Source organism: Podarcis gaigeae (genome assembly GCF_964106915.1).
Source record: "Podarcis gaigeae genome assembly, chromosome: 8".
Lineage (NCBI taxonomy): Eukaryota > Metazoa > Chordata > Lepidosauria > Squamata > Lacertidae > Podarcis > Podarcis gaigeae.
Genome location: NC_139684.1, coordinates 89,802,592 through 89,825,868, shown reverse-complemented (window position 1 = coordinate 89,825,868; position 23,277 = coordinate 89,802,592). Strand labels below are relative to the sequence as shown.

At 44.2% G+C, this 23,277-nt stretch overlaps 2 protein-coding genes across 6 annotated transcripts in view; both read right to left on the bottom strand.

The window, feature by feature from the left end:
* LOC310851413 (uncharacterized protein) overlaps nucleotides 1–5,662 on the bottom strand; it is a 37,453-nt gene extending 31,791 nt beyond the window's left edge. Inside the window, exons 1-5 of one of the 2 annotated variants that reach the window (XM_083753788.1) lie at nucleotides 5,595–5,662; nucleotides 4,013–4,494; nucleotides 3,267–3,348; nucleotides 1,529–1,611; nucleotides 1,100–1,225 (exon numbers count right to left, since the gene is read on the bottom strand). In XM_083753788.1, the coding sequence (XP_083609914.1) occupies nucleotides 1,100–1,225; nucleotides 1,529–1,611; nucleotides 3,267–3,348; nucleotides 4,013–4,378 (657 nt within the window). In that variant the 5' untranslated portion in view covers nucleotides 4,379–4,494; nucleotides 5,595–5,662. Of the gene's footprint in view, nucleotides 1–1,098; nucleotides 1,226–1,528; nucleotides 1,612–3,266; nucleotides 3,514–4,012; nucleotides 4,495–5,594 lie in introns of those variants that run through there. The other variant, XM_083753787.1, reaches the window with a different exon arrangement.
* LOC310851375 (uncharacterized protein) overlaps nucleotides 1–23,277 on the bottom strand; it is a 39,339-nt gene that overhangs the window by 2,101 nt on the left and 13,961 nt on the right. For 3 of the 4 annotated variants that reach the window (XM_083753699.1, XM_083753697.1, XM_083753698.1), the window contains one exon: nucleotides 12,626–13,034. In XM_083753699.1, coding sequence (XP_083609825.1) covers nucleotides 12,890–13,034 — 145 coding nt within the window. In that variant the 3' untranslated portion in view covers nucleotides 12,626–12,889. Of the gene's footprint in view, nucleotides 1–12,625; nucleotides 13,035–23,277 lie in introns of those variants that run through there. The other variant, XR_014567730.1, reaches the window with a different exon arrangement.

Genomic DNA, 23,277 nt, shown 5'->3' with positions numbered 1-23,277 from the left:
CTTTAGTGGCCCAAAATATAATGATGAAGTGCATCACCTTAAACCAATTTGGATGTTTTCTTAAATTCTCGACATCACAGAATGCAGCAGAAACTTGTCATATCAGTATTATTATTATTATTATTATTATTATTATTATTAATATTCAAGTTTCATTACACTGGTATCTCAGGTTACATACGCTTCAGGTTACAGACTCCGCTAACCTAGAAATAGCACCTCAGGTTAAGAACTTTGCTTCAGGATGAGAACAGAAATCGTGCTCTGGCAGCGCAGCGGCAGCAGGAGGCCCCATGAGCTAAAGTGGTGCTTCAGGTTAAGAACAGTTTCAGGTTAAGAACGGACCTACGGAACGAATTAAGTTCTTAACCCGAAGTACCACTGTACTTAAATGTTACATTTTTGTGAGAAGTTACAGGGGACGAGGCAGGGGGCCTTCTCGATAGGGGCACCCACCCTGTGGAACGCCCCCCCCCCCCATCAGATGTCAAGGAAATAACTATGCAACCTTTAGAGGACTTCTGAAGGCACCTCTGTATTGGGACATTTTTAATGTTTGTTGTTGTTGTTGTTGTTTTTCCTATTTGTTGGAAGTTGCCCAGAGTGGCTGGGGCCACCCAGTCAGATGAGCAGGGTAAAAATAATAAAATTATAGTTATTGTTACTACAGGGTTCACTGCCTGAGATTCAAAAAGCCTGGCTCTGTTTTGGGATGGAGTTTGTTTGGTTCAGTCGTGGAATCTGTGCCATCTCCAATGTCAAGCGACTCTTTGGTCAACCAGAGAGAGACAGAAGCAAGAACAAAGCAGGAAACGTGACTGGAGCTACTTCAACATCCCAAATCACTCTGAAGCCTACATTGAAGAAGGCCTGGGCAGTTCAGACAGCCTGGTCAGGGTTTTAAACGGCAGAACTGGAGGAAGAATATTCACAGGGAAAAAAATCAATAGCCATCCATTCAAGGTTTGCTGTGGGAGTGTTAACATCCCAGGTGCTGCGGGTGGCGCTGTTGAGCCCCATCAAAATATCAGAGGTTCATCACATAGAGAGATGTCTTGCATTACAAAACAGACAGGATGATCCAATAAGGAGCCTTACCGAGAGAGTCCAAGATCCCACGATTCTCCTCCATGACTTCCTTATGGAGAGCTCTCTGGTCAGGATCCAGCAATGCCCACTCCTCATCTGTGAAATGGACAGCCACATCTTCAAAGCACACTGGACCCTAACAGAACAGGAAAAAGGCTGTCCTCTTAGAGAACATTCACTTGGCTCTGTTGTTTTCTACAGCGGCCAGACCCCTCTCTGCCTTCCTCATCCCTCCTCTCTCCTGCTGCAGCTTCTGCCTCGGAGTCTGGGCTGCTCTCTGCCACAGACTCCCTCTGCTCCCTGAGCCCTCTTCCCTCTCCAGCTTCAGACACCTCCTCCTCCTCCTCCTCCTCCTCCCAGTCGGCTCCCTCTTCTCTGGCTCCTCCCACCATTCCTCTGCATCCAAGCAGACCTTCCCCACAAGGCTCCTTCCCCCTACCTGATCTGGGTCCACAGCTGCTGCCTCCCCTCCACCACCATGAAAAGATGAAGGAGCAGGTCTTGGTGGCATCATTCCGTCACCTGGGAGAGACCAAGGTAAGTGGAAACCGTGAGCGCCTGCTTCTCTCAGAGGTGAAACAGTGCATCTCTAAGTGCAGATGGAGCTTCGTCCAAGTCTCCCCTGCTAGCTTCCGGTTCCGCTCTGCCTTAATGGAGGCAGCGGGAGATCATTGGAGAAGGAAAAACAAGGATGACTGAGGGTAATTCTCCTTGCACGTTTCCCCCAGGGACAGGGGGGAACGGGCTTCACTCCCAGTTCGTCTTGGTACCAGGCTCTGGCTCCGGCATGGATTGCGGGAGGCACTGAGTGCAAAAGCCCTTCGCCTGCCGAAAACCCTCCTTCTCCGCCATTAAGAAGCAGAGGTTCTCCTGTCAATTAGAGCTCAATTTGGACTAATGTACAGGCGTTGCTGGAAGAGATGAGATCATAAACTGCGGAACTGAATCAGCTGCAAGGTCTTTAAAGTTTGTATATGAGGGAAGACTTCATTTGGTGCAAAAGATGTGGGGGGAGGGGAGCCTATGGCTTCTTTATACAAAGTTTTCATCTCTACACTAATGAATTGGCAGCCCGCCATTGGATACTAGTTGAAAATATCTATGTACAGGTGAGCAGGGATGAAACTGGATTGCAGATATGGAATATAACATCAAATGGAACTGTGTGTGGGGGAAAAAGGAAAAAGGGAGGGAAGCTCTATTTTGCAAAATGTTTACGATGGAAAATTAGAGCTGACTCTTCCCCATCCTTTATTATATACAGACTGAACTGAATAATGCTAAAAGGACTTGGAATTTAATCTAATTGGATAAATGCGCATTTATCTTAGGCCAGACAGAGGGATGTGAGGAATCTGAAAGTTGTGAGGGAGCTGATAAGGTTCATTACTGAGTCATTTGCAGTTCTGACCGATCCCTCTCCATCCCAGGCGGAGAAGAAAAATGGCGAAAACTGATTATTTATTGGGACTGTGTGATTTTTGCAGCTGCTGTTAAAGTTGCCAAACAATGAAGCACAGGACAGAGCGATGGAGAATTTCTGAAACCACAATGGGATATTAGCTCCGCCCAAGGAATGATGGAGAACAGCAACAACCAGGAAAAGATAAACAGAACATTTTACAAGGACAGGAAGAAATATCACAAACAGAAAGATTGCCACACACAGGAAGAGTAAGGATATTACTGGAGTGCCTCACTTGTAGTTTTATATATTATTTGATGTTTCCATACGAATGGAAGTCTTTAATATTGCAGTTGTTGTATAAACGATTGTTATCTTGACAGGAGTGTAATTGAAATTAAAAAGATTTTGGAATAGAGAAATCAAGAAAATCTTCAAACCCTTGGTTTTAGCATGCGGGGGGCCACCTATATTATATAATTTTGTATAAGATTGGTATTAGTAATTGTATTGTAATTTCGCATTGTTATAAGGAGGCTATTATTGGACTGTAATTGTAAACTAATCAAATTTTTATCATAAACGTCTCCCCTGCTGAGTACATTTGGACATTTGTACCCATTTCATATAATAGTTGTGCAAAAATACACTCCCCCCCCCCGAGCTCTGGGCTCCAGATGTCTTCCCCCAAAAGATGCAAAGAACTCAGAGATTAGTTTCAAAACCAAGAGAATGTGACAAAACGGGGGAGAAAACACTCCTTCCTCCTTACCCAGAGGCCTCACTCTGGCGTCCAAGGGAGTCTTCTCTGCCTCAGAAGAATCAAGACCCATTTCTGCCCAAAGATCCTTCCTCTGAAAGAGCAACAAGGATTCAAAACAGAGAATGGGGAGAAGGGTTAGAGAAGGAATGGCAGAGGCAAGCGCTTTCGGGGGACAGAGGTGAAAGCTGCTTCCTGCTTCTGCTAGACTGGTGTCTGGGGTTGGCTGCCAGGACCATGAAACATTGGTCCTCAAGGATCTTCACTGGCTCCCAAAACGTTTCCCAGCACAATTCAAAGTGTTGGTGCTGAACCTTAAAGCCCTAAACGGCCTGAAAGGCCCACTATACCCAAAGGAGCGTCTCCATGAACTGAGGTCCACTTCCGAGGGTCTTCTGCTGATTCCCTCACTGTGGTAAGTGAAGTTACAGGGAACCAGGCAGAAGACCTTCTCCACAGTGGCCCCCACCCTGGGGAATGCCTTCCCATCAGGCGATAAGGAGATAAGAAAATGCATAACTTTTAGAAGACATCTGATGTCTTCTTATGCTTTTATATGTGCTGGAAGGCAGATGGGTGTAGTATTAATAATAATAATAATAATAATAATAATAATAATAATAATATGAAGAAGCAGAAGAAGAAGATCTGTTCCTAGATGCTTTCCAAAAAAGGATGGGCCATTAGGAAATGATTTGGGAATACTCTCCCTCCTCTTTGGAGCCCCTTGGGAATATCCAGAGGAAAGTCTCTCTCACCTGTTGCTCTGCCTGCTTCCTCTCCTCTGCCTGACTCAGGAGGAAACCTTCGGCCAGGGCCACCGCCTGGGAACTGGTCTCCGCTCCGCATTCCCTCACCCAGTTCTCCACCTCCAGAGGAAGGACAGCCAGGAACTGCTCCAAGATCACCAGGTCCAACATCTGAGCTTTCGTGTGCCTTTCTGGCTTCAGCCATTGATGGCAAAGGTGGTAGAACTGGCTGCAAACCTCTCGGGGTCCTTTGGCCTCCTGGAAGCAGAACTGCCTGATCTGCTGGCTCTGCACCTCTGAGCAAGGGGTGTCCTCCTCACCCAGAATCCTCTGCATGGAGTTTTCCCAGAATCCCTGACTGCTCCCCGTTTCCATGGCATGGCCTCTTCCTGCTTCAGGGCCAGCTGAGTCTTGCTCATCTATCTGGGCTCTCCGGAAGTCTCCAAGAGATCGGAAGGAGCCCCTTGGTCCTCTGCCAAGTTCTGTGTGTCCTAATGCAAGGTGCAGCAAATCCTAGGAATCAAACACAGTCTTCTATTATAATATCAAAGCACAGCCAAGGGAAGAAGAATGTTCCCTGAGCAAGTGTAGGGAGAGAAGGAGGAGGAGAAGTGAGTCATTTGTATGAAGTGTAATTTGGAGCCAGGGCAACAGTGGGGGTCCCTCCCCACCCCACTTCATAGTCCAGAGCTTCGCCCCAACCCAGCCATATCTGCTTGGGTGGCTTGGTGAGAAGCAGGGCTCATGTCCAGCTCCAGCCACTGTCCCTTGGGGACTTCCTGCTCTGGATCCGAGGGGACGGTGGCAAGGCCCTCTGGGTGGAACTGCCCTGGAAGACGCCTCAGAAACTGGACTTTGCATCAAATAAAGAATTAGGGAGGGAAAATGGCCGACATACAGAGATTTATGAATAGAGAGAGAAGGGAAGCTTCATGGTATTTCCCTCTTAATGTACTTCTCCCTCATAATAATGTCCCTCTTAATATCCTTCTCCCTCATAATAATGTCCCTCTTAATATACTTTTCCCTCACAATTATGTCCCTCTTAATATACTTCTCCCTCATAATAATGTCCCTCTTAATGTACTTCTCCCTCACAATTATGTCCCTCTTAATATACTTCTCCCTCATAATAATGTCCCTCTTAATATACTTCTCCCTCATAATAATGCCCCTATTAATATACTTCTGCCTCACAATTATGTCCCTCTTAATATCCTTCTCCCTCATAATAATGTCCCTCTTAATATACTTCTCCCTCATAATAATGTCCCTCTTAATATACTTCTCCCTCATAATAATGTCCCTCTTAATATACTTCTCCCTCATAATAATGTCCCTCTTAATATACTTCTCCCTCACAATTATGTCCCTCTTAATATACTTCTCCCTCATGTCCCTCATAATATGCTTCTTCCTCACAATTATGTCCCTCCTAAGGTCCTCCTAACTGTCTTCCAGTCCCGTCCCACCTCCCTGGCCAGGGCCTGAGCTCCCTCTGGCTCCCTCCCGGACCCCCAGCCTCTCTTCCCTCCCCTTCCCGCCTCCCGGGGCAGGGAGTTCCCCAGGCTTCCCCCGAAAGGAGACCCACCAGAGCCCGGCAGGCGAAGGCCAGGCCGGAAGGGACGTCAGAGGGGAGGAGGAGGGGGAGCGGCCCGCCTTCCTTCCCTGTCCTCTCTAGGAAGCCAGATCGGCGCCCCTTAACCCTTCTCTCTCCCCGCGGAGCCGTCAGGTGCGTCGCGCAGGCGCAGAGCTGCCCCTTCCGGGGGGGCAGGGAGGAAGCCGGACCCAGACCCCGGGACTGGGCGCATGTGCGTGGGAAGGGGGAACCCGTGTCCGGGAGGAGGAGCCCGTCTCCCTGCCTGGGGCTGCGAAGGGGAGTCTGGGCGGGGAAGAGGGGGGTCTTTGGGGGGCCAGATGGGGGATCCGGGGGGGCGAGTCTCCTTTGGGGGCCCCTTGGGGGTCTGCGGGGCAGAGAGCCCTGTCCTAGCAAGAGGGGGTCCCGGGGGGGGGGCTGGAGGGGCAGCTGGAGGGGGGAGACATTGCCAGACATGGCTGGGGGGGCCATTCTGTGTTGTCCCATCTGCTGCTTTGTGTCTGTATTTCAGCCATAAATGTATGTTCTTGGTGGAGTCGCCTTGGAAGCAACACAGGAGCAGCCAAGGGGGTTTTCCTAGGAAGCCTTTTATTCCCCCTCCGGTGACATTGTTAGAAGTTTGTGGGTGCCCAAGCCCCGTAAAATACCTCAAGTTCATAAATGTTGGAATTGGGTTGCCAACACCGGGTGCCAGACCCGTGTGGATTAAACGGTGTGCTAGACACTTCCAATCCTCTGGAATCAGCATGTCTTCAAAGCTCCTTCAACCAGACAAGTTTGCCCTGAAGTGAGAGGCTGGGTTCATGGGCTGTTCAGAGAACAAAGGGACTCGGTAGGAGAGGCTAGACGAAAGGGTTTTCCGTTTTTCAAGGCGCTTCGCAAGACGAATTTCCCTATGGCCCCTTGTGGATTAAACGGTGTGTTGGACGCTCCTCATCCTCTGGAATCAGTGTGTCTTCACAGCTCCTTCAACCAGGCAAGGAAGGGCGCCTGGATCCAGAATTGGCCCCCACAGTCACTGAGGGCCTCATGGTTGAAACCGGGTTTAGGGAAGACAGTCTTACTCGGCTACGTGGGACGCCAGAGAAGAAGGGTTGCCATGTGTCCTCTTTTCCCAGGACACGTCCTCTTTTTCAGGGGTAAAATTTCTGTCCAGGTGGATTTTTCTGTCCAAATGTCTCTGGCCAGACGTACTGGAGGAGACATAACTGGGGGTGGAAGACTTGCTTTCCTCTTGTCTTCTCCTGCCCGCCCCCCTCAGCAAAACATCTCACAGCTTCTCTAGCCTACCTATAGTAGGAGTATTGAAAGTGAGAGTCATCATCGCATCCTCGTTTTTGCTCCTCACAATCTGCCCACGCTGCCTGGCACTGGTCCCTCCAAATGCTCTTGTCTGGCTGGTCTTTCTTCACCCAGTCATGTCAAGGAGCAGCATGGGGGCTAAAAGGAGGAAGAAATGGAGGACAATATCCCACTCCCCCCAGAAAAGCTCTTCTTTCTCTTTTTGTGGAGGGTCCAGGCCCCTCTTGAAGGACCTTTGCCTTGCTCCAATCAGGTTGTATATTTCCACCACTTGGGACGGGACCAAAATATTTGACTTGCCTCATTTTGAAGCTTGGACTGTTAGGCCTGCACACCATCAGCTTTTACAGTGGTACCTCGGGTTAAGTACTTAATTCGCTCTGGAGGTCCGTTCGTAACCTGAAACTGTTCTGGGGCCTCCTGAAACTGTTCATGTGCCGCCGGAACATGATTTCTGTTCTCCTCCTGAAGCAAAGTTCTGAACCCAAGGTACTATTTCTGGGTTAGCGGAGTCTGTAACCTGAAGCGTCTGTAACCCGAGGTACCACTGTACATACTTTACATTTGCTGAGGTAAAATCTCCACCCCCAACATTGCTTGCGGCAGTTCTGCCCTTGCCTGAATCTCCTCCATTTTTAAAGGAAACCTCTCTTTTTCATGGGCCCTCTTGGCCTCCCTGTCTCTTTCTTCTTGGGCTCATCTCTCTCTCTCTCAGCCTGTATCTCTGCTAGATGAAGGGCAGCAGCCATTCTGGCCTCTTCTCTTTCTTTCTCTGCTTCAACCTTAGACAATTCCAATCTTAGCCTCATCATCTCTAATATATTAGGATTCTCCTCAGACGCAGCAGCTGGGTCATCCTGAGTCTCTTTGGCTTGGCGCTTGCTGGTCATTTTCTGACAGGAATTTTTTCTCTCTTTAATCAAAGAACTTCACTCCTTTATTAAACTGGTTGTTCTGTGTCTCTGGGTACGTTTCTGTGTGGGATTTTACTTGGTATCACGGCTCTTTTCCCCCCGGCACCCTTGGGCCCGCCCTTCAGGCTTGTCGTTTTGAGACCCCACTGGAAGGGACTGAGTATTACTGCTCCCCCTGAGTCTCCTTTGATTTCATCTCCCAAGGTAGAGACTTCAGTTACTGTTTTCAGCCTAAATGAGCAGGAACCTCTTGAAAACATTGCTCTAAACTGATGAGCTGTTTGAGCTCATCTAACTTTCCTCCCGTCTGTCCAGAGCTTGGTCAATTCGGCTGCCCAGTTGGGCCTAAGTCTCTCCTGGTTTCCTTTTAATTTCACCAAAGGCTTTTTGGCTTTGTTCTGCAGTCAGTCCAAAGCACACTTTCACTCTCTCTTTAAACGTGAGGGAATCAGAGGTTTCATCCTCTCTGAGATCTGAGTATATTTCACTCAAAATTCCACATATCTGTGGGCGTAAGTGCAGCACCCAGTTTCCCTCAGGAATGTTTAAGTCTGCCAGTCCGCTCAAAACTAAATAGGATCTGTGTGGGTTTTAACTTCCTATCCCACCTCTGCCCCCAATTAATATGCGATGACGCAAGGGCTCTTCCCCCCCGGCAGCCTTGGGCCCGTTCTCTCTCTTAAATATAGTGCACCCACCTCACAGAACACAATTCCCACAAATGCCCTCCAACTACCTCAGATTATCTTGTGGGGGACTCGCGTGAGGTCGTCGTCATTTAGTCATTTGGTCGTGTCCGCCTCTTCGTGACACCCTGGACCAGAGAACGCGAGGCCATCCTGTCTTCCACTGCCTCCCGCAGTTTGGTCAAACTCAGGCTGGTAGCTTCGAGAACACTGTCCCACCATCTCATCCTCTGTCGTCCCCTTCTCCTTGTGCCCTCCATCTTTCCCAACATCAGGGTCTTTTCCAGGGAGTCTTCTCTTCTCATGAGGTGGCCAAAGTCTTGGAGCCTCAGCTTCACGATTTGTTCTTTGCGTGAGGTAAAACTTACTAATCAGTTGTTTCACACTTAAGACTTTGGCTCTTAACAAGGTGGCACTTTCTGCCAGTTACCCTACTCCCAAGGTACTCCAAGCCAAAGACCCAAGGGATCTCTGGTTTGGGAGTCTTCTCTTTCTAGAAGGATCTCTCCCCTCCTGACTGGGATGAGAGCTCAGCAGCCGGTCTCTTTCCAGCTCCTCCTCCTCCTGGCTCAGCCTCCCAGTTCCTTCCTGGCCTGATTTACTCTCCCAGGACACCACACACTGTCCTTCCCACTACGCTCAGAGACTCCTTTCTCTAGCTGGTGGTCTTTTCCTCAGAGTGGATGTTTCCACCCAGAACCAGCTCCTCTCACTCCCCATCTTCCCCACCTCCCTCCAAAGCTCCTAGCCATGGGGTCAAATGGGCCCAGGTCTCCCTCCTCCAGCTCCAGGGCTCTTAGAAGAATACAGTGGCACTATTACTTCCCTTGATCTAGATGCTATACTCCTCTTGATGCAGCCCAGAATTGCATTGGCTTTTTTAGCTGCCGCGTCACACTGTTGGCTCATGTCAAGCTTGTGGTCAAGAATGCATTTGCTTTACAGGATTCTCTGGCACCTCTCAGTAGGACAGACAAAACTTGGCAGAAGACCTAATGACTCCTTCCGATCTGGAGGTGTCCAGAGAACAGAGATGGATGAGCAAGACTCAGCTGGCCCTGAAGCAGTGTTACCGGAAAAATCCGAGGCTCCCCTTGGAAAAAAACAAAGACACCAACCAGGATAAGTTGGAGCAAAACAGCAGCCTGTAGGCTTGGCCTTTACTGAACAGGGTGTTCCCCTCACTTGCAGGAGAGAGGAAAGACACAGAAAAATGGTGTGCAAGACCTTATAAAAACTTTTGAAATTCCCCTCCTCTAGATCAAGCTCACCCCCAGAAACATCATGCATACATTACAGAAAGGAGGGGTTGAGGGAGGAGTTGGTGGTAACCTGAGTGTCCTGTCACCTGGCTGGTTCCCCCTTTCCCCCTCCCCATGAGTCACTTCTAGGAGACAAAGGGGAGTTGGCAGAGGGGTCTTCTTTGGGGGGACCCTCCCCTGCAGCCCTGGGACCCCCCATCTCCCCAAGGCAACTCACCGGATCCCAGAAAGGTCCCCCAGACAACACTTGTGGAGCAGAGAGACAAAAGCCTGGATGGGGGCGGAGGTTTTGCTCTGGGGAGCCTCCTCCCTTTATTCCTCTCCAGGAAGCCAGCTGGGTGCCACTTAACCCTTTTGCTGGTCCCTCTCTCCCTGGTGGCGCTGTGGGTTAAAGCCTCAGCGCCTAGGACTTGCCGATCGAAAGGTCGGCGGTTCGAATCCCTGCGGCGGGGTGCGCTCCCGCTGCTCAGTCCCAGCGCCTGCCAACCTAGCAGTTTGAAAGCACCTCCGGGTGCAAGTAGATAAATAGGGACCGCTTACCAGCGGGAAGGTAAACGGCGTTTCCGTGTGCAGCTCTGGCTCGCCAGAGCAGCGATGTCACGCTGGCCACGTGACCCGGAAGTGTCTCCGGACAGCGCTGGCCCCTGGCCTCTTGAGTGAGATGGGCGCACAACCCCAGAGTCTGGCAAGACTGGCCCGTACGGGCAGGGGTACCTTTACCTTTACCTTTACCTCTCCCTGCGGGGACCTTGGGGGCCTGGCAAGCTTCTCCCTCCACGGGGAACAGATTTCTGTACATCTCAAGAGCAACAAGAATGTATTCCTTCCCACCCTTTGCTTGAGAAGTAAAACTCTGCAAGTGTTTGGCTCCAGGGTCCCTTGAGAGAGAGTTGGTTCCGACTCTCTGAGCAAAGAGGAAGGAAAAGGGGGTCCTGCAAGGAGAGGATGAGGGGAAGACCCCCTTTTCTAGGGGTGGGGGAGAGGGATTGGGCTCCCGGGTCAAGAGAGCACCTTGTATCCTGGAACTGAAAAGACACCCGACACGCACACACTTTGTGGCATCTCCTTTGGGCAAGGGGTCAAAACATAGTTCCAACTTGAAAACCACCTCCAGGACCAGCCCCCCTCAATGGGCTTTGGACTACAACTCCCAACCGGGCCTGCCAGCAGAAGGCAGGGGGGATGGAAACAGCCGTCCAAAAGGTCCGGCCAGCTCCAGAGGCGACCCAAGGCTGCTCTCCAACGGGCGCTGCTCCAGGCATCTGAGTTGCCCAGTTCAAGGGAGCTGGCGGGACTAAGAACCGGGGTTCCTGAATCGCAGGGGTTGGACTAGATGAGCCTGGAGTGTCCTCTTCCAGGATTCCTCATCTGGTTGCCAATGCCACGGCTGGAATGTCTCCCAAAACTGCCCCCCCTTTCACAAAGAGCTCCCCCCCCCCCCGTCTTAAACTACCCTTTGACTGGCAACCATCTCCAATCTCCTTGGTGGACACTCCCAACCAAAGATGCATTAGATTCTCTGAAATCTACTCAGGAGTCCTGTAGTAATTTCATGGTCTTTATTGCAGCTTGTAAAGCAATGATTTAATGGCCCCCAAACCTCAGGCTGTTATATACATTATTTACACAATTAGTCCCGTCTGACTGACTGATTCTGCTTCTCTCCTGGAGCCTGATTGGTCTTTTCCTGCAAGCCAATCACTTGTTGCATTCTAGGATCCTACTTGCCTATTGTTCTAGGATCCAAGCTTAGTACATAACTTTCTCCTTCCTCCGTGTCCCCAATTCTTAAATAGGCTTTATTTCAAAACAGGGTGGGGGGTAGAGATGGCTTAGTTTTCCAAACAACCCTTTATCCATGAGTTAGTGGACAAGCTTCCCAGTGTAAGGAGAGGAAAGCAGAGCTCTGAGCCCAACCTGGCCCCCATCAAATTTGGCCCGCATGCCTTGAGGCCCCAAGATGGGCTGGGACTTTGATTGGGGCAGGGTGGGGGCACAGGAAGAGGGAGACAGGAAGACCAGCTAGGGGGTGGCACTGGGGGGATTTATTCAAATTGGTTTTCTACCCAAACCAGGCCTGGGCCTGGGCCAGCTTGCCAAAAATCTTAGACCCCGCAAGGGTGGTGAGGACATGGCTGACCATTGGCACCGGGTATGCATGAGCCGTAAGGGCCTTGCTTATGATACATTTGTACTCTGCGCAGATGTGGACTGAGCCATAGGGCTTGACAGGTGTGATGATTGGGGTTTCTCAGGGGGCATTAGGCACCAGCTCGAGCACTCCTTGCTCCACAAGCCAGTCTAATTCCACTCCAATCCACTCCGCTCAAACCTTTGCTAAAACCCTGCTCTCCTCCCTCCTCTCCGTCTCAGAGGCTGGGCTTTCTGCCTCATCTCAAGAACCACCAAAGCACCAACAATTGCCTCGTATCTTCCACCCAAACCGTCCACATCAATCCTAAGCGTCTCCTGTTCTGATTTCCATTTTTTGTCTTCTTTTCCAGCTTTTCAGACTTCTCCTCCCTTCCTTTCATGAAGACATCTAGTGCTTCTGTTTTCTTTGTCAGTGTCTCTACTTTAGTGGTCAAATTTGTCTCCATTTCATTATTTTTAACAATCCAGGCTAATAGCTACTCCAAATTTAACACAGGCCTGGTGTTAACTGTTTTTAAACTGCCATATTCAAAATCTCCCTCTCCCTTGTTCTCAAAGCAGCCTATTTTCCAGCGGCACCTTATCAGTTTGTCAAGGTCACGGAATAACTCTTTCCTAAGAGATCCTGTTTCCTGCATTTTTCCAGCCCTCCCTCTTCCTTCCAGCCTGATCCCCAACACACATAAGCTGTTCAACATAAAATTCAATTTCTCAAATTAAGATTTGAATTAAACAAATAAACCAAATAATTACTTTAAGAGAGGAATCATAAAAAAGAAAAAAAGAATGTGTCCAAGAGGACAAAGCAATTTAGACGTCCAGATAAGAGTGGTTGTCTTGCAGGAATCCAATTCTCTTTGCAGAGTAGAAGAAATATTTTCCTTCAAAGAGAAAGGAACTTGTCCAAACCTGTCTTGATTTTAGCTTTTCCAGCCAGCTCTAAGTACTTTTAAGAGCTCCAATTCTATTTTTTAAAAGAACTTTAAAAATGAGACCAGACTTTCATAAATCCCTCCAATCACACCCTTGGCATTGAAATGGTTTCTCCCCTGTAAGAATTCTCTGATGGGAAGTGAGATTGTTGCTTTGACTGAAGCTCTTTCCACATTCCAGGCACTGATAGGTTTCCTGTGAGGAGAATCAGAACTTACAGGGTTAAACAGTTCTGTGTGACATCTCACATTCTGAGGCGTGGTTAGGTTCACATACGGGAATCTTTCTTTGTGTGTGAGTTACTTTCGTTTTTGGCTGAGAGACAAGAGGATGTCCGCTCTCTCGCCCCGACTCATTTATGATGTTTTTCTCTTTTTTTCCCCCCAATACATTTTTATTCGAATTATGCAGATAAACATATCAATGTAGGTATAGAATACATAAATAAATATGCCCATAAACATATCAGTATGCATATATAGATATAATTCATTTACATAGTTTATTATATCCCCTCCCCAAATTATACCAAAAGAAAAAAGAAAAAAAGAAAAAGAAACAAAGATTCAAGAGATCGCAATCTTTTGGGCTCTACCGAGCCTTGGACTCCCCTCCACCCTTTTGGTAAGTATCAAATAAATTCTACAGTCACATATTTTATTTTTAATCTTAAATATTAGCCGCTCACTGTTAGAGTTATTCCAGCCCCGCCAGTGCCCTCTACAAATTATTTCCAATGTACTTCCAATATTTATTCCAATTTTCATGAAATTTCTGTTCATCTTGGTCTCGTATTCTACCTGTTAGTCTAGCAAGCTCGGCATAATTTACCATTTTAACCTGCAAATCGCTTATGCTGGGTATAGTTTCTGTGTTCTAGTTTTGTGCCAACATAGTTCTTGCGGCTGTAGTGGCATAAAGGAATATTATCTTATCTTCTTTTTTGATTTCTTTTCCCAACATTCCTAGCAGAAAGGCTTCGGTTTTTTGGGGAAAAGTGTATTTGAATTTTTTTTTGAGCTCGTTGTAAATTAATTCCCAAAAGCCTTTCACTTTGTTGCATGACCACCACATATGGTAGAAATCGCCTTCTGCTTCACCGCATTTCCAACATCTTTTATTCTTTAACCTATACATTTTAGCCAGTTTAACCGGCGTATGGTACCACCTATATATCATTTTCCACATGTTTCCCCTCAATGCCATACACGCCGTAAACTTAATGTTGTTATTCCATAATTCCAGCCACCTTTCAAAATCAATATTATAGCCAATGTCTATCACCCATTTAGTCATTACCTCCTTCACCTCCTCGTCTTTTGTATACCACTCCAGTAACATATCATATATCCTAGACAGTATTTTATTCTTACCTTCAACAACCTCCACATTGAACTTAGATTTTTTTATCTTCAAATCCTAATTTCTTTTTATCTTCTTTTAGCAGATCGTTCACCTGGTAATATTGCAACAAACCAGTGAATAAATTTTTTATCTCTTCATACGGTCTGAGTTTAATACCTTGTTCTGTTTTGGTTATAAGTTCTTCATAAGTGGCATTCTTCTCTTCCATATTAGTTTTCTTGATAGTTAATACCTCTATTGGTGAGATCCACCAGGGGGTCTTCCTTTCCAAGAGATTTTTATTTCTCTCCCATACCTGAAATATTGGTCCCCTAAAAATAGGGTTTAGGAAGCCCCTGTGTACCTTCACCTTTTCGTACCACAGGTACGAGTGCCACCCGAACCTGTTGTCGAAACCCTCCAGATCCAATATGTCTTTATTTTCCAATCTTATCCAGTCTTTTAGCCACTATAAACATGCCGCTTCATAGTATAAACTCAGGTCCGGAAGGGAGAAGCCCCCTCTTTCCTTTCTGTCTACCAATATTTTCATTTTTATTCGTGGTCTTTTTCCCTGCCAGATGTATCTCGCCAGGGCTCTCTGCCACTCTTTACATTGCCTTAAACCTTTAAGTACAGGAATAGTTTGAAATAAAAACAACATTCTGGGCAGGACATTCATTTTAACAACCGCTATCCTCCCCAAAAAGGATAGTCTCATTCTCCCCCAGATTTCCAAGTCTTTCTTGATGTTCCTCCAAGTAGCCTCATAATTATCCTTATATAAATTGATATTTTTTGCCATAATCCACACTCCGAGGTATTTCACCTTCTTAGCTGTCATAATTCCCGCCCTTTGTTCTAGGTCTACCGTTTCTTCCTTAGTTAGGTTTTTGACCAGCATTTTAGTTTTGTTCTTATTAACCTTGAGTCCTGACACAGCACCAAACTTCAAATTTTTGTAGAGCTTCTTTTACACTGTGTTTTGGGTCTTCTAATGTTAACACAATATCGTCTGCAAAAGCTTTGATTTTGTGTTCTTTTAATCCTACCTTGACTCCTTTAACCTCTGTTGTTTCCCTCAATCTCTTATTAAGTATTTCCAATACTATTATAAATAATAAAGGAGACAAGGGGCAACCTTGTCTAGTTCCTTTAAATATATTGAAGAATTCTGATGTAGTATTATTTATTACAAGTTTTGCCTTTTGTTCATGGTAGATAGCTTCTATGCCTTTTCTAAATTTTTCTCCCATCCCCATCATTTTCAAGCTTTTCTTCAGGAAACCCCATGAAACATTATCAAATGCCTTTTCGGCATCTATGAATACCAAGGCCGCCTGTATATCTATTCTAGTGTCCAAATATTCAATAATGTCTATCACATTTCGTACGTTGTCCCTCAGTTGTCTCCCTGGAAGAAAGCCCGTTTGGTCTTTGTGAATTCTATTGTTTAATATCTTTTTAAATCTTTCTGCCATTACATCTGCAAACAACTTATAGTCGTTGTTCAATAGCGAAATTGGTCTATAATTCTTCACCTCTAAAGCATCTACGTCTTTTTTGGGGATCAAAGTAATATATGCTTCCTTCCAGGTGTTCGGGATCCTCCCCTCTTTTAAAATATTATTCATCACTTCACATAGAGTTGGGGATACTTGATCGCTTAATATTTTGTAATATTTGGCTGGTAGGCCATCCGGCCCCGGCGCTTTTCCAGTTTTCATCTTTTTTATAGCCCTCTTTATCTCTTCTTGTGTAATCATCTGGTCTAGTAACTCTTTTTCTTCTTTTGCAATCTGTTGCAGATGATGTTCTTGCAGAAAGCAGTCTATTTCATAATCTGTTTCCTTTCCTCTTTTATATAGGCCCTTATAGTACTTCTGGAATATCCTTTTTATTTCTTTTGGTTCTTCTACAATCCTTTCTCCATCCTTTATCTTACAAATCATGTTTTGTTTCCTCCTTTCTCTTATTTGCCACATCAAATATTTCCCTATCTTATTAGCTGATTCAATTTTTTTCTGTTTCATCATTTTAATTTCCCATTCAATCTCTTGATTAATTATCATAGAAAATTTGGCTTGTAGTATCTTTATGTTTTGTTTTGCAGTCTCCTCACCAGGATTGATAGTTAATTTTCTTTCATTTTCCATAATCTGTATTAAAATCTGCTCTTTCTTTTTCTCTTTTTCTTTTCTTAAGTGGCTGTTTTTTTTGAATCAGGAAACCCTTCATGACTGCCTTTCCTGCATCCCACACCGTCTCTATAGCTGTTTCCCCATTTAAATTCCATTTAAAATATTCATCAATTGTTTCCTTAGCCTTAGTTACTATCCTCTGGTCATTGAATAAAGATTCATTCATTCTCCATCTACCTGCTCTAACATCTTTACTTTTTATCTCTATATATACCGAATTATGATCAGATATGGTTTGTGCAAGAATTTCCGACTTAATTAAGTTCTGTGTCAATTCTTTCGATATCCAAATACTATCTATTCTCCCCCAACTCTGGTTTGGGTTTGAGAAGAAAGTATACTGTTTTATAGTGGGATTTTTGAATCTCCAGGCGTCTATTAAACCCATATTATTAACCAGATCAAAAAATGATCTGGGTAGCTTGCCTTCCTTTGACTCTTGCTTTTTTGTTGACTTATCCAGATTTGGTGATACCACACCATTAAAGTCTCCCATCAGTATCATTTTTTGATCCATCCATTCCAATTACTTATTGCCTAATTCAGAGAAAAAAGCTGATTTTTTATCATTAGGTGCGTATATTCCAACGACGATTATTTTTTCTCCTTGAAACACCATCTGTACCACTATCAGTCTCCCTTGATCATCTTTATACAGTAGTTGTGGGTCAATTTTTTCCTTTATATATAGTACCACCCCTCTTTTCTTAACCTTATCAGAAGTCACAAAATCCAGCCCTAATCTCTTATTACTCAGAATTCTCTTATGCTTATTTATTACATGAGTCTCTTGTAGACAGATTAGGTCAAGGTTCTTTTTCAATAATGTATGTGCAATCTGATTCCTTTTATTTTTATTATTCAACCCATTCACATTCCAGGTCAGTAATTTTAACACCATCTGTTGTACCCTATTAATATGTTATCAAATCTGAATGGAAACTACTGTTCCTTGTCTTCTTTCTCTGCTTCTTCCCTTTCTTCTGTTAGGTTTGTCTCTCTTTCTTCTTCTTCACTCCCCTCCCCCTCCCCCTGCCTCTCCCCATCTCCTCCCACCCCGCCATCTTTCCAAAATCCTTCTCGTATCTTCTTGCAAATTTTTCAAGCTCTGAAGGAGTGGACAGTTTAAATCTTTTTTCCTTAAAATAGAATGAAATACCTTCCGGGAACTCCCATCTATATAAGATCCCGTTTTTCTTCAACTGGTTGGTTAATTTTTTATATACATCTCTCCTTCGAAGAAATCTCGAAGGGATCTCTTTAAATATAATAATTGAATTTCCTTCAATATATAACCTTTTGCTGTAATTCTGTTTCAGAATTTCATTTCTTATCTCCAACGAATTAAACATGGCTAGTACATCTCCTGGCAATTTTTTCCCCTTAGCTTTGGCCGATTTTGTTCTTATCCGAAAGATATTTGCTAAGGAGTAATTTATCTCTTCTTCCTTCCTATCTAACCAAATTGCTAACTCTTTAACCATTTTAGATCTTATGTTCTCATTTAAGTTCTCCGGGATTCCTCTAAATTTCAAATTTAATTGGTTTTGTCTCATCTGTGTCATAGCCATGTTATCCAACAACTCTTCCTGTATCTTTCCTATCTCTTTAACTTCTGTTTTAATCCTGTCCACCTCCTTTTTGCTGTCTTTTGTATCTTTTTGCACCCTTTCATTGAGTCCTCAAGTACCTTAGCTCTTACCGATAGGTCTTTAACTTTTCCTGTCAATTCACCCACCACCCCCTCCAGTTTCTTATCCAGAGTATCCTGTACTTCCAGTAGCTTTCTCTCAATATATTGTTCATTGTTTTTAATTCTTTCCTTATTTCGGCCATCAAACTATCATAATCCTTAATTTCTTTCCCCTCCTTCCCTTCTTCTTGTCTAGATGGCCTCCTTTCCGCTGGCGTTCCCAACCCCTTTTTCATTTTGTATGTTTAGTATTCTTCCTCCTTTAGAGATCACTATAAAGAATTACTGACTTCCTCAATTCCTCCCATTGTAATTGGCCTTCGGTGTGGTTTCTCAGCAGGATATCCCCCTCCACACAATACCTATCTACAAATCTCGTATGGACCGTAACCCCGCCATTAAATATATCAAAGCCAATAAAAAAGGACAGAATGCAAGAAAAGGATATGTGGATAACAAGGCCAACGTCTCACAAATGATGCCGAAAGGATCCGGGGACCTGCCTATAACAAATTAAAGAGATATAAAAGAGGGCGATGCAAAAAAGAAATTAAGCGTCAAAGTTTTAAGGGTATGTAAATGAAGACACGTAGTTAATTCTCTAGAATCTTGGGAGGGGTGTAATGAGAGTCTCAATCCAGGAGCGAGTCCAAGCAGGGGAGCTGGGCCAAGAAGGAAGGTGTTCTTTAGGCCAAGAGGCTTTTTATTTTTTTTTATAATATTTTTATTAAGTTTATGAAATACAGAAAAAAAAGAATAGAAGACAGATATAAGAAAAAAAAATAGAAAAGTTACAAATTTCCATATTCTTTTTTTCCAGCACATCTGGTGGACTTCCCCGCATCCTCCAAACCCTGCATTCTCTGTAATACAGAACATCAGCAATTTGTTAACTTGTTTCAATACTTATTGTATCCTTCATTTTATCATGTTTCCTAATTTCAAAGATGTTATAACCCAAATCTTATACATTTTCGTTTGAACACAATAAAGTTGTTTCATTATTCTACCTCTGATTTCTTGTGCCTTAATTTCCATTTCATTAATTTACCATTGCTGAAGCTAGAGTTTCCTAGAGGGTACATTTTTTAACATTCGTACAGCTTATAATGTTTTTTCAAATAGTCCTTAAATTTTTTCCAGTCCTCCTCAATAGTTTCTTCTCCCATGTCTCGGATTCTGCCAGTCATTTCGGCCAGTTCCATGTAGTCCATCAACTGCGTGTGCCATTCCTCCAGCGTGGGTAGATCTTGTGTCTTCCAATGCTTTGCAATTAGGATCCTTGCTGCTGTAGTGGCATACATAAAAAAGGTTCTATCTTTCTTAAACACTCTCTGGTCCACTATGCCCAGAAGAAAGGCCTCCGGTTTCTTAGGTAAGGTAAATCTAAGTACCTTTTTTAGTTCATTATGAATCATCTCCCAAAAGGCCTTCACTTTCGGGCAAGTCCACCAGAGGTGAAAGCATGTCCCTTCCGCCTCTTTACATTTCCAACATTTATTGTCAGACAGGTGATATATCTTAGCCAGCTTGACTGGGGTCATGTACCACCGGTATATCATTTTCATAATGTTTTCCTTCAAGGCACTACATGCCGTAAATTTCATTCCGGTGTTCCATAACCTTTCCCAGTCTTCAAACATAATGTTATGCCCCAAATCCTGCGCCCATTTTATCATGGCGGATTTGACTGTCTCATCCTGAGTGTTCCATTTAAGCAGCAAGTTATACATTCTCGAAAGTAATTTATTTTTTGGCTCTAACAGTTCTGTTTCTAATTTCGATTTTTCCACCTGGAATCCAACCTTCTTGTCCACTTTAAAAACCTCCTGAATTTGTGCATAGTGCAACCAGTCTCGCACCTTGTTTTTTAATTTTTCCAAGCTCTGCAACCTCCAATTGTCTCCAATTTTTTCAATTATTTCCCAATATTTAGGCCAGTGGGCCTCCATGTTAAGTCTCTTACGTGCCTTGGCCTCCACCGGTGAGAGCCACCTCGGAGTCTTGCTCTCCAATAAGTCTTTATATTTTGTCCAGACCATCAAAATCGCTCTTCTGACAATATGGTTTTTAAACAATTTGTGCACTTTAACCTTGTCATACCACAAATATGCATGCCACCCAAAAGCATTATCAAACCCTTCCAGATCTAGGACATCAGTGTTTTCCAGTAAGATCCAATCTTTCAACCAGCAGAAGGCTGCAGATTCATAATATAACCTCAAGTCTGGCAGGGCAAATCCTCCTCTTTCTTTCGCATCAGTTAATATTTTAAACTTTATTCGGGGCTTTTTGCCCTGCCAAACAAACTTGGAAATATCCTTCTGCCACTTTCCAAAACATTCCACCTTGTCCACGATCTGTAGGGCCGGAAACAAAAATAACATTTTCGGCAATACATTCATCTTTATAGCTGCTATTCGGCCCAACAAGGAAAGTTTCAATCTTGACCATGTTTCCAAATCTCTTTTGATTTCTAACCAACATTTCTTGTAATTATCTTTAAACAAATTCAAATTTTTGGAGGTCAGATACACCCCTAGGTATTTTACTTTTTTAACCACATTTAGTTCTGTTTCTTTCAGGAACTCATCTGTTTCTGTAGTTGTCAAATTTTTTGCTAGAACCTTGGTTTTTTGCTTGTTCAGCTTAAATCCCGCCACCCGACCAAAGTCAGAAATTAATTCTAACACCCTTTTAGTACTAGAGACTGGCTCCTGTAATGTTAATACCAAGTCATCTGCAAATGCTTTCAATTTATATTGTTTCACTCCGACCTCAATTCCCTGTACCAACCGGTCCTTTCTGATCATGTTCAATAGCACCTCCAGAACTGAAATAAACAGTAGGGGGGATAGAGGGCACCCCTGCCGTGTCCCTTTTTCAATTTTAAACTCCTCTGTCACCACATTGTTTACTATCAATTTAGCTTTTTGTTCTGAATATATTGCTTCTATTCCATTTTCAAACCCCCGCCCCACTCCCATCCCTTCCAAGTTTTTCTTCATAAACATCCAAGAGATATTGTCAAAGGCTTTCTCCGCATCGATAAAAATTAAAACCGCTCTAGTGTTAAGATTTGTTTGTAGAAGTTCCAAAATGTCAATAATGTTTCTTGTGTTGTCAAACAAATGCCTACCAGGGAGAAAGCCGGCCTGGTCCTTATGGATCACTTCATTAAGCACTTTTTTAAACCTACTTGCCAAAATGTCCGCAAAAATTTTGTAATCCACATTTAGGAGATGGGGCGGTAGTTCTTAAGCTGGGTCTTTTCAGTTTCTAGTTTAGGTATCAATGTGATGAAAGCTTCTTTCCACGTTTCCGGTGCCTTCCTCCCCTCCATAATCTGGTTGCAGACCTCCAACAGAGGTTGTATCAAATAGTCCTTCAAAACCTTATAATATTTGGAGGTAAGTCCATCGGGGCCTGGAGATTTGCCTAATTGAAGGTTCTGAATGGCACTTTCAATTTCTTGTTGTGTGATATTACTATTCAGGGTTGTTCTCATTTCCTGAGGTATTTTCTGTAATCCGTTTTAAGAAATTGGTCCACCTCCGAATCTTTCTGCGGCCCTTGTGAATAAAGTTCTTTGAAATATCTCTGGAAGTACTTTCTAATTTCCTCGGGTTTCTGAACCATTCTCCCTTCAATCTCTAGATTTGTAACTGTATTAAGTTTTTGTCTCTTTTTCAACTGCCATGCTAGCAGTTTCCCACACTTGTTTGCTGATTCAAAAGAACTTTGTTTCATTTGTTTAATTTTCCATTCCACCTCTTGATTTATCAATTTCAAATATTGTGCTTGGAAAAAATTCACTTCTCTCAGCACTTCCTTCGACTTGGGCCTGGATCTTAATTTTTTCTCTCCATCTCTTATTTTTTCCAATATCTTCTCCTTCTTTTCATTCCAGAACTTTTTCTTAATCGTGTTTTGTTGTTTAGAAACCCTCTCATAACTGCTTTACTTGCGTCCCAGATTGTTCTTTTTTCCACAGTGGTATTTAAATTTATCTCAAAATAGTCCTTTAAAGTTTTTTGGGCCTTCTTAACAATCTTCTCATCCCTTAGTAAGGTGTCATTCATTTTCCATCTAAAGGATCCGGCTGTGTTTAGTCTCAGTTCCACTTTCAGGGCGTTATGGTCGGAGCAGGTTTTTGGGCAGATTTCCACCTTTCTAGTCTTAGGTGCCAGTCCTCTAGTTATCCAAATTTGGTCGATTCGTGTCCATGTCAGATGAGCTTCAGAAAAGAAAGTTCCTTCTTTTCCTAGGGGGTTCTTAACCCTCCATATGTCAATTAAGTCCATATTGTCAGTCATTTCAAAAAAAGTTTTAGGTAGTCTGCCATCTTTCGTTATGTTAGCGCTTTGCGACTTATCCATATTTACAGACACAACCCCATTCATATCGCCCAACATAATGATGTTGTTGTAGTCTAAATAATCCAGCATAATCTCGTGCAGCTTCCTGAAGAATTCCGATTTTCCTTCATTTGGGGCATATATTCCTAATATCAAAAATTTTTCTCCTTGTGTCTGGATTTCAATCGCCAAAATTCTGCCGTGTTCATCTTTAAATAAATATTTCGGTGACAGGCTCTCCTTTGCATATATCACCACTCCTCTTTTCTTGACTTTATCCGAAGAAATAAATTCTTGGCCTAATCTTTTGTTAATTAGCACTTTTCTGTGGAGCCTTGTCACATGTGTTTCTTGTAGGCAAATAATGTCCAATTGTTCTTTTTTCAAAATATGAAATACTTTTCTTCTTTTTTCCGGAGAATTTCCGCCATTTATATTCCAGCTAAGAAGCTGCAGAGACATCCTGGTCTAATTAGTGGGTCCTACAGTGGGGTGTCTAAGTTTCCCTCCGATCCCGGAGGTGGTAGTGCTGGTCCAGATCCAGACGGTGTAGGTTTTGGTGATGGTCCCGGTGGTGGCGGTGGCCAAGAAGCTGCAGCTCCTTTCTGGAGGTCCTCCTCGTGGTCGTATAGGAACTTCTGCTGGTCCTCAGGTGTTTTGATTCTTACTTTCCTTCCTTTGTAAGTAAATGATAGTCCTTGCGGAAATTCCCACCTATAAGGAATTGCGTTGTGTCTCAGCAATTTGGTCAAATCTGTGTAGGTGGTCCTAAGATCCAAAAGATGTTTGGGTATGTCTCTATAGATTTCTGCCTTTTTACCTTCTATCTC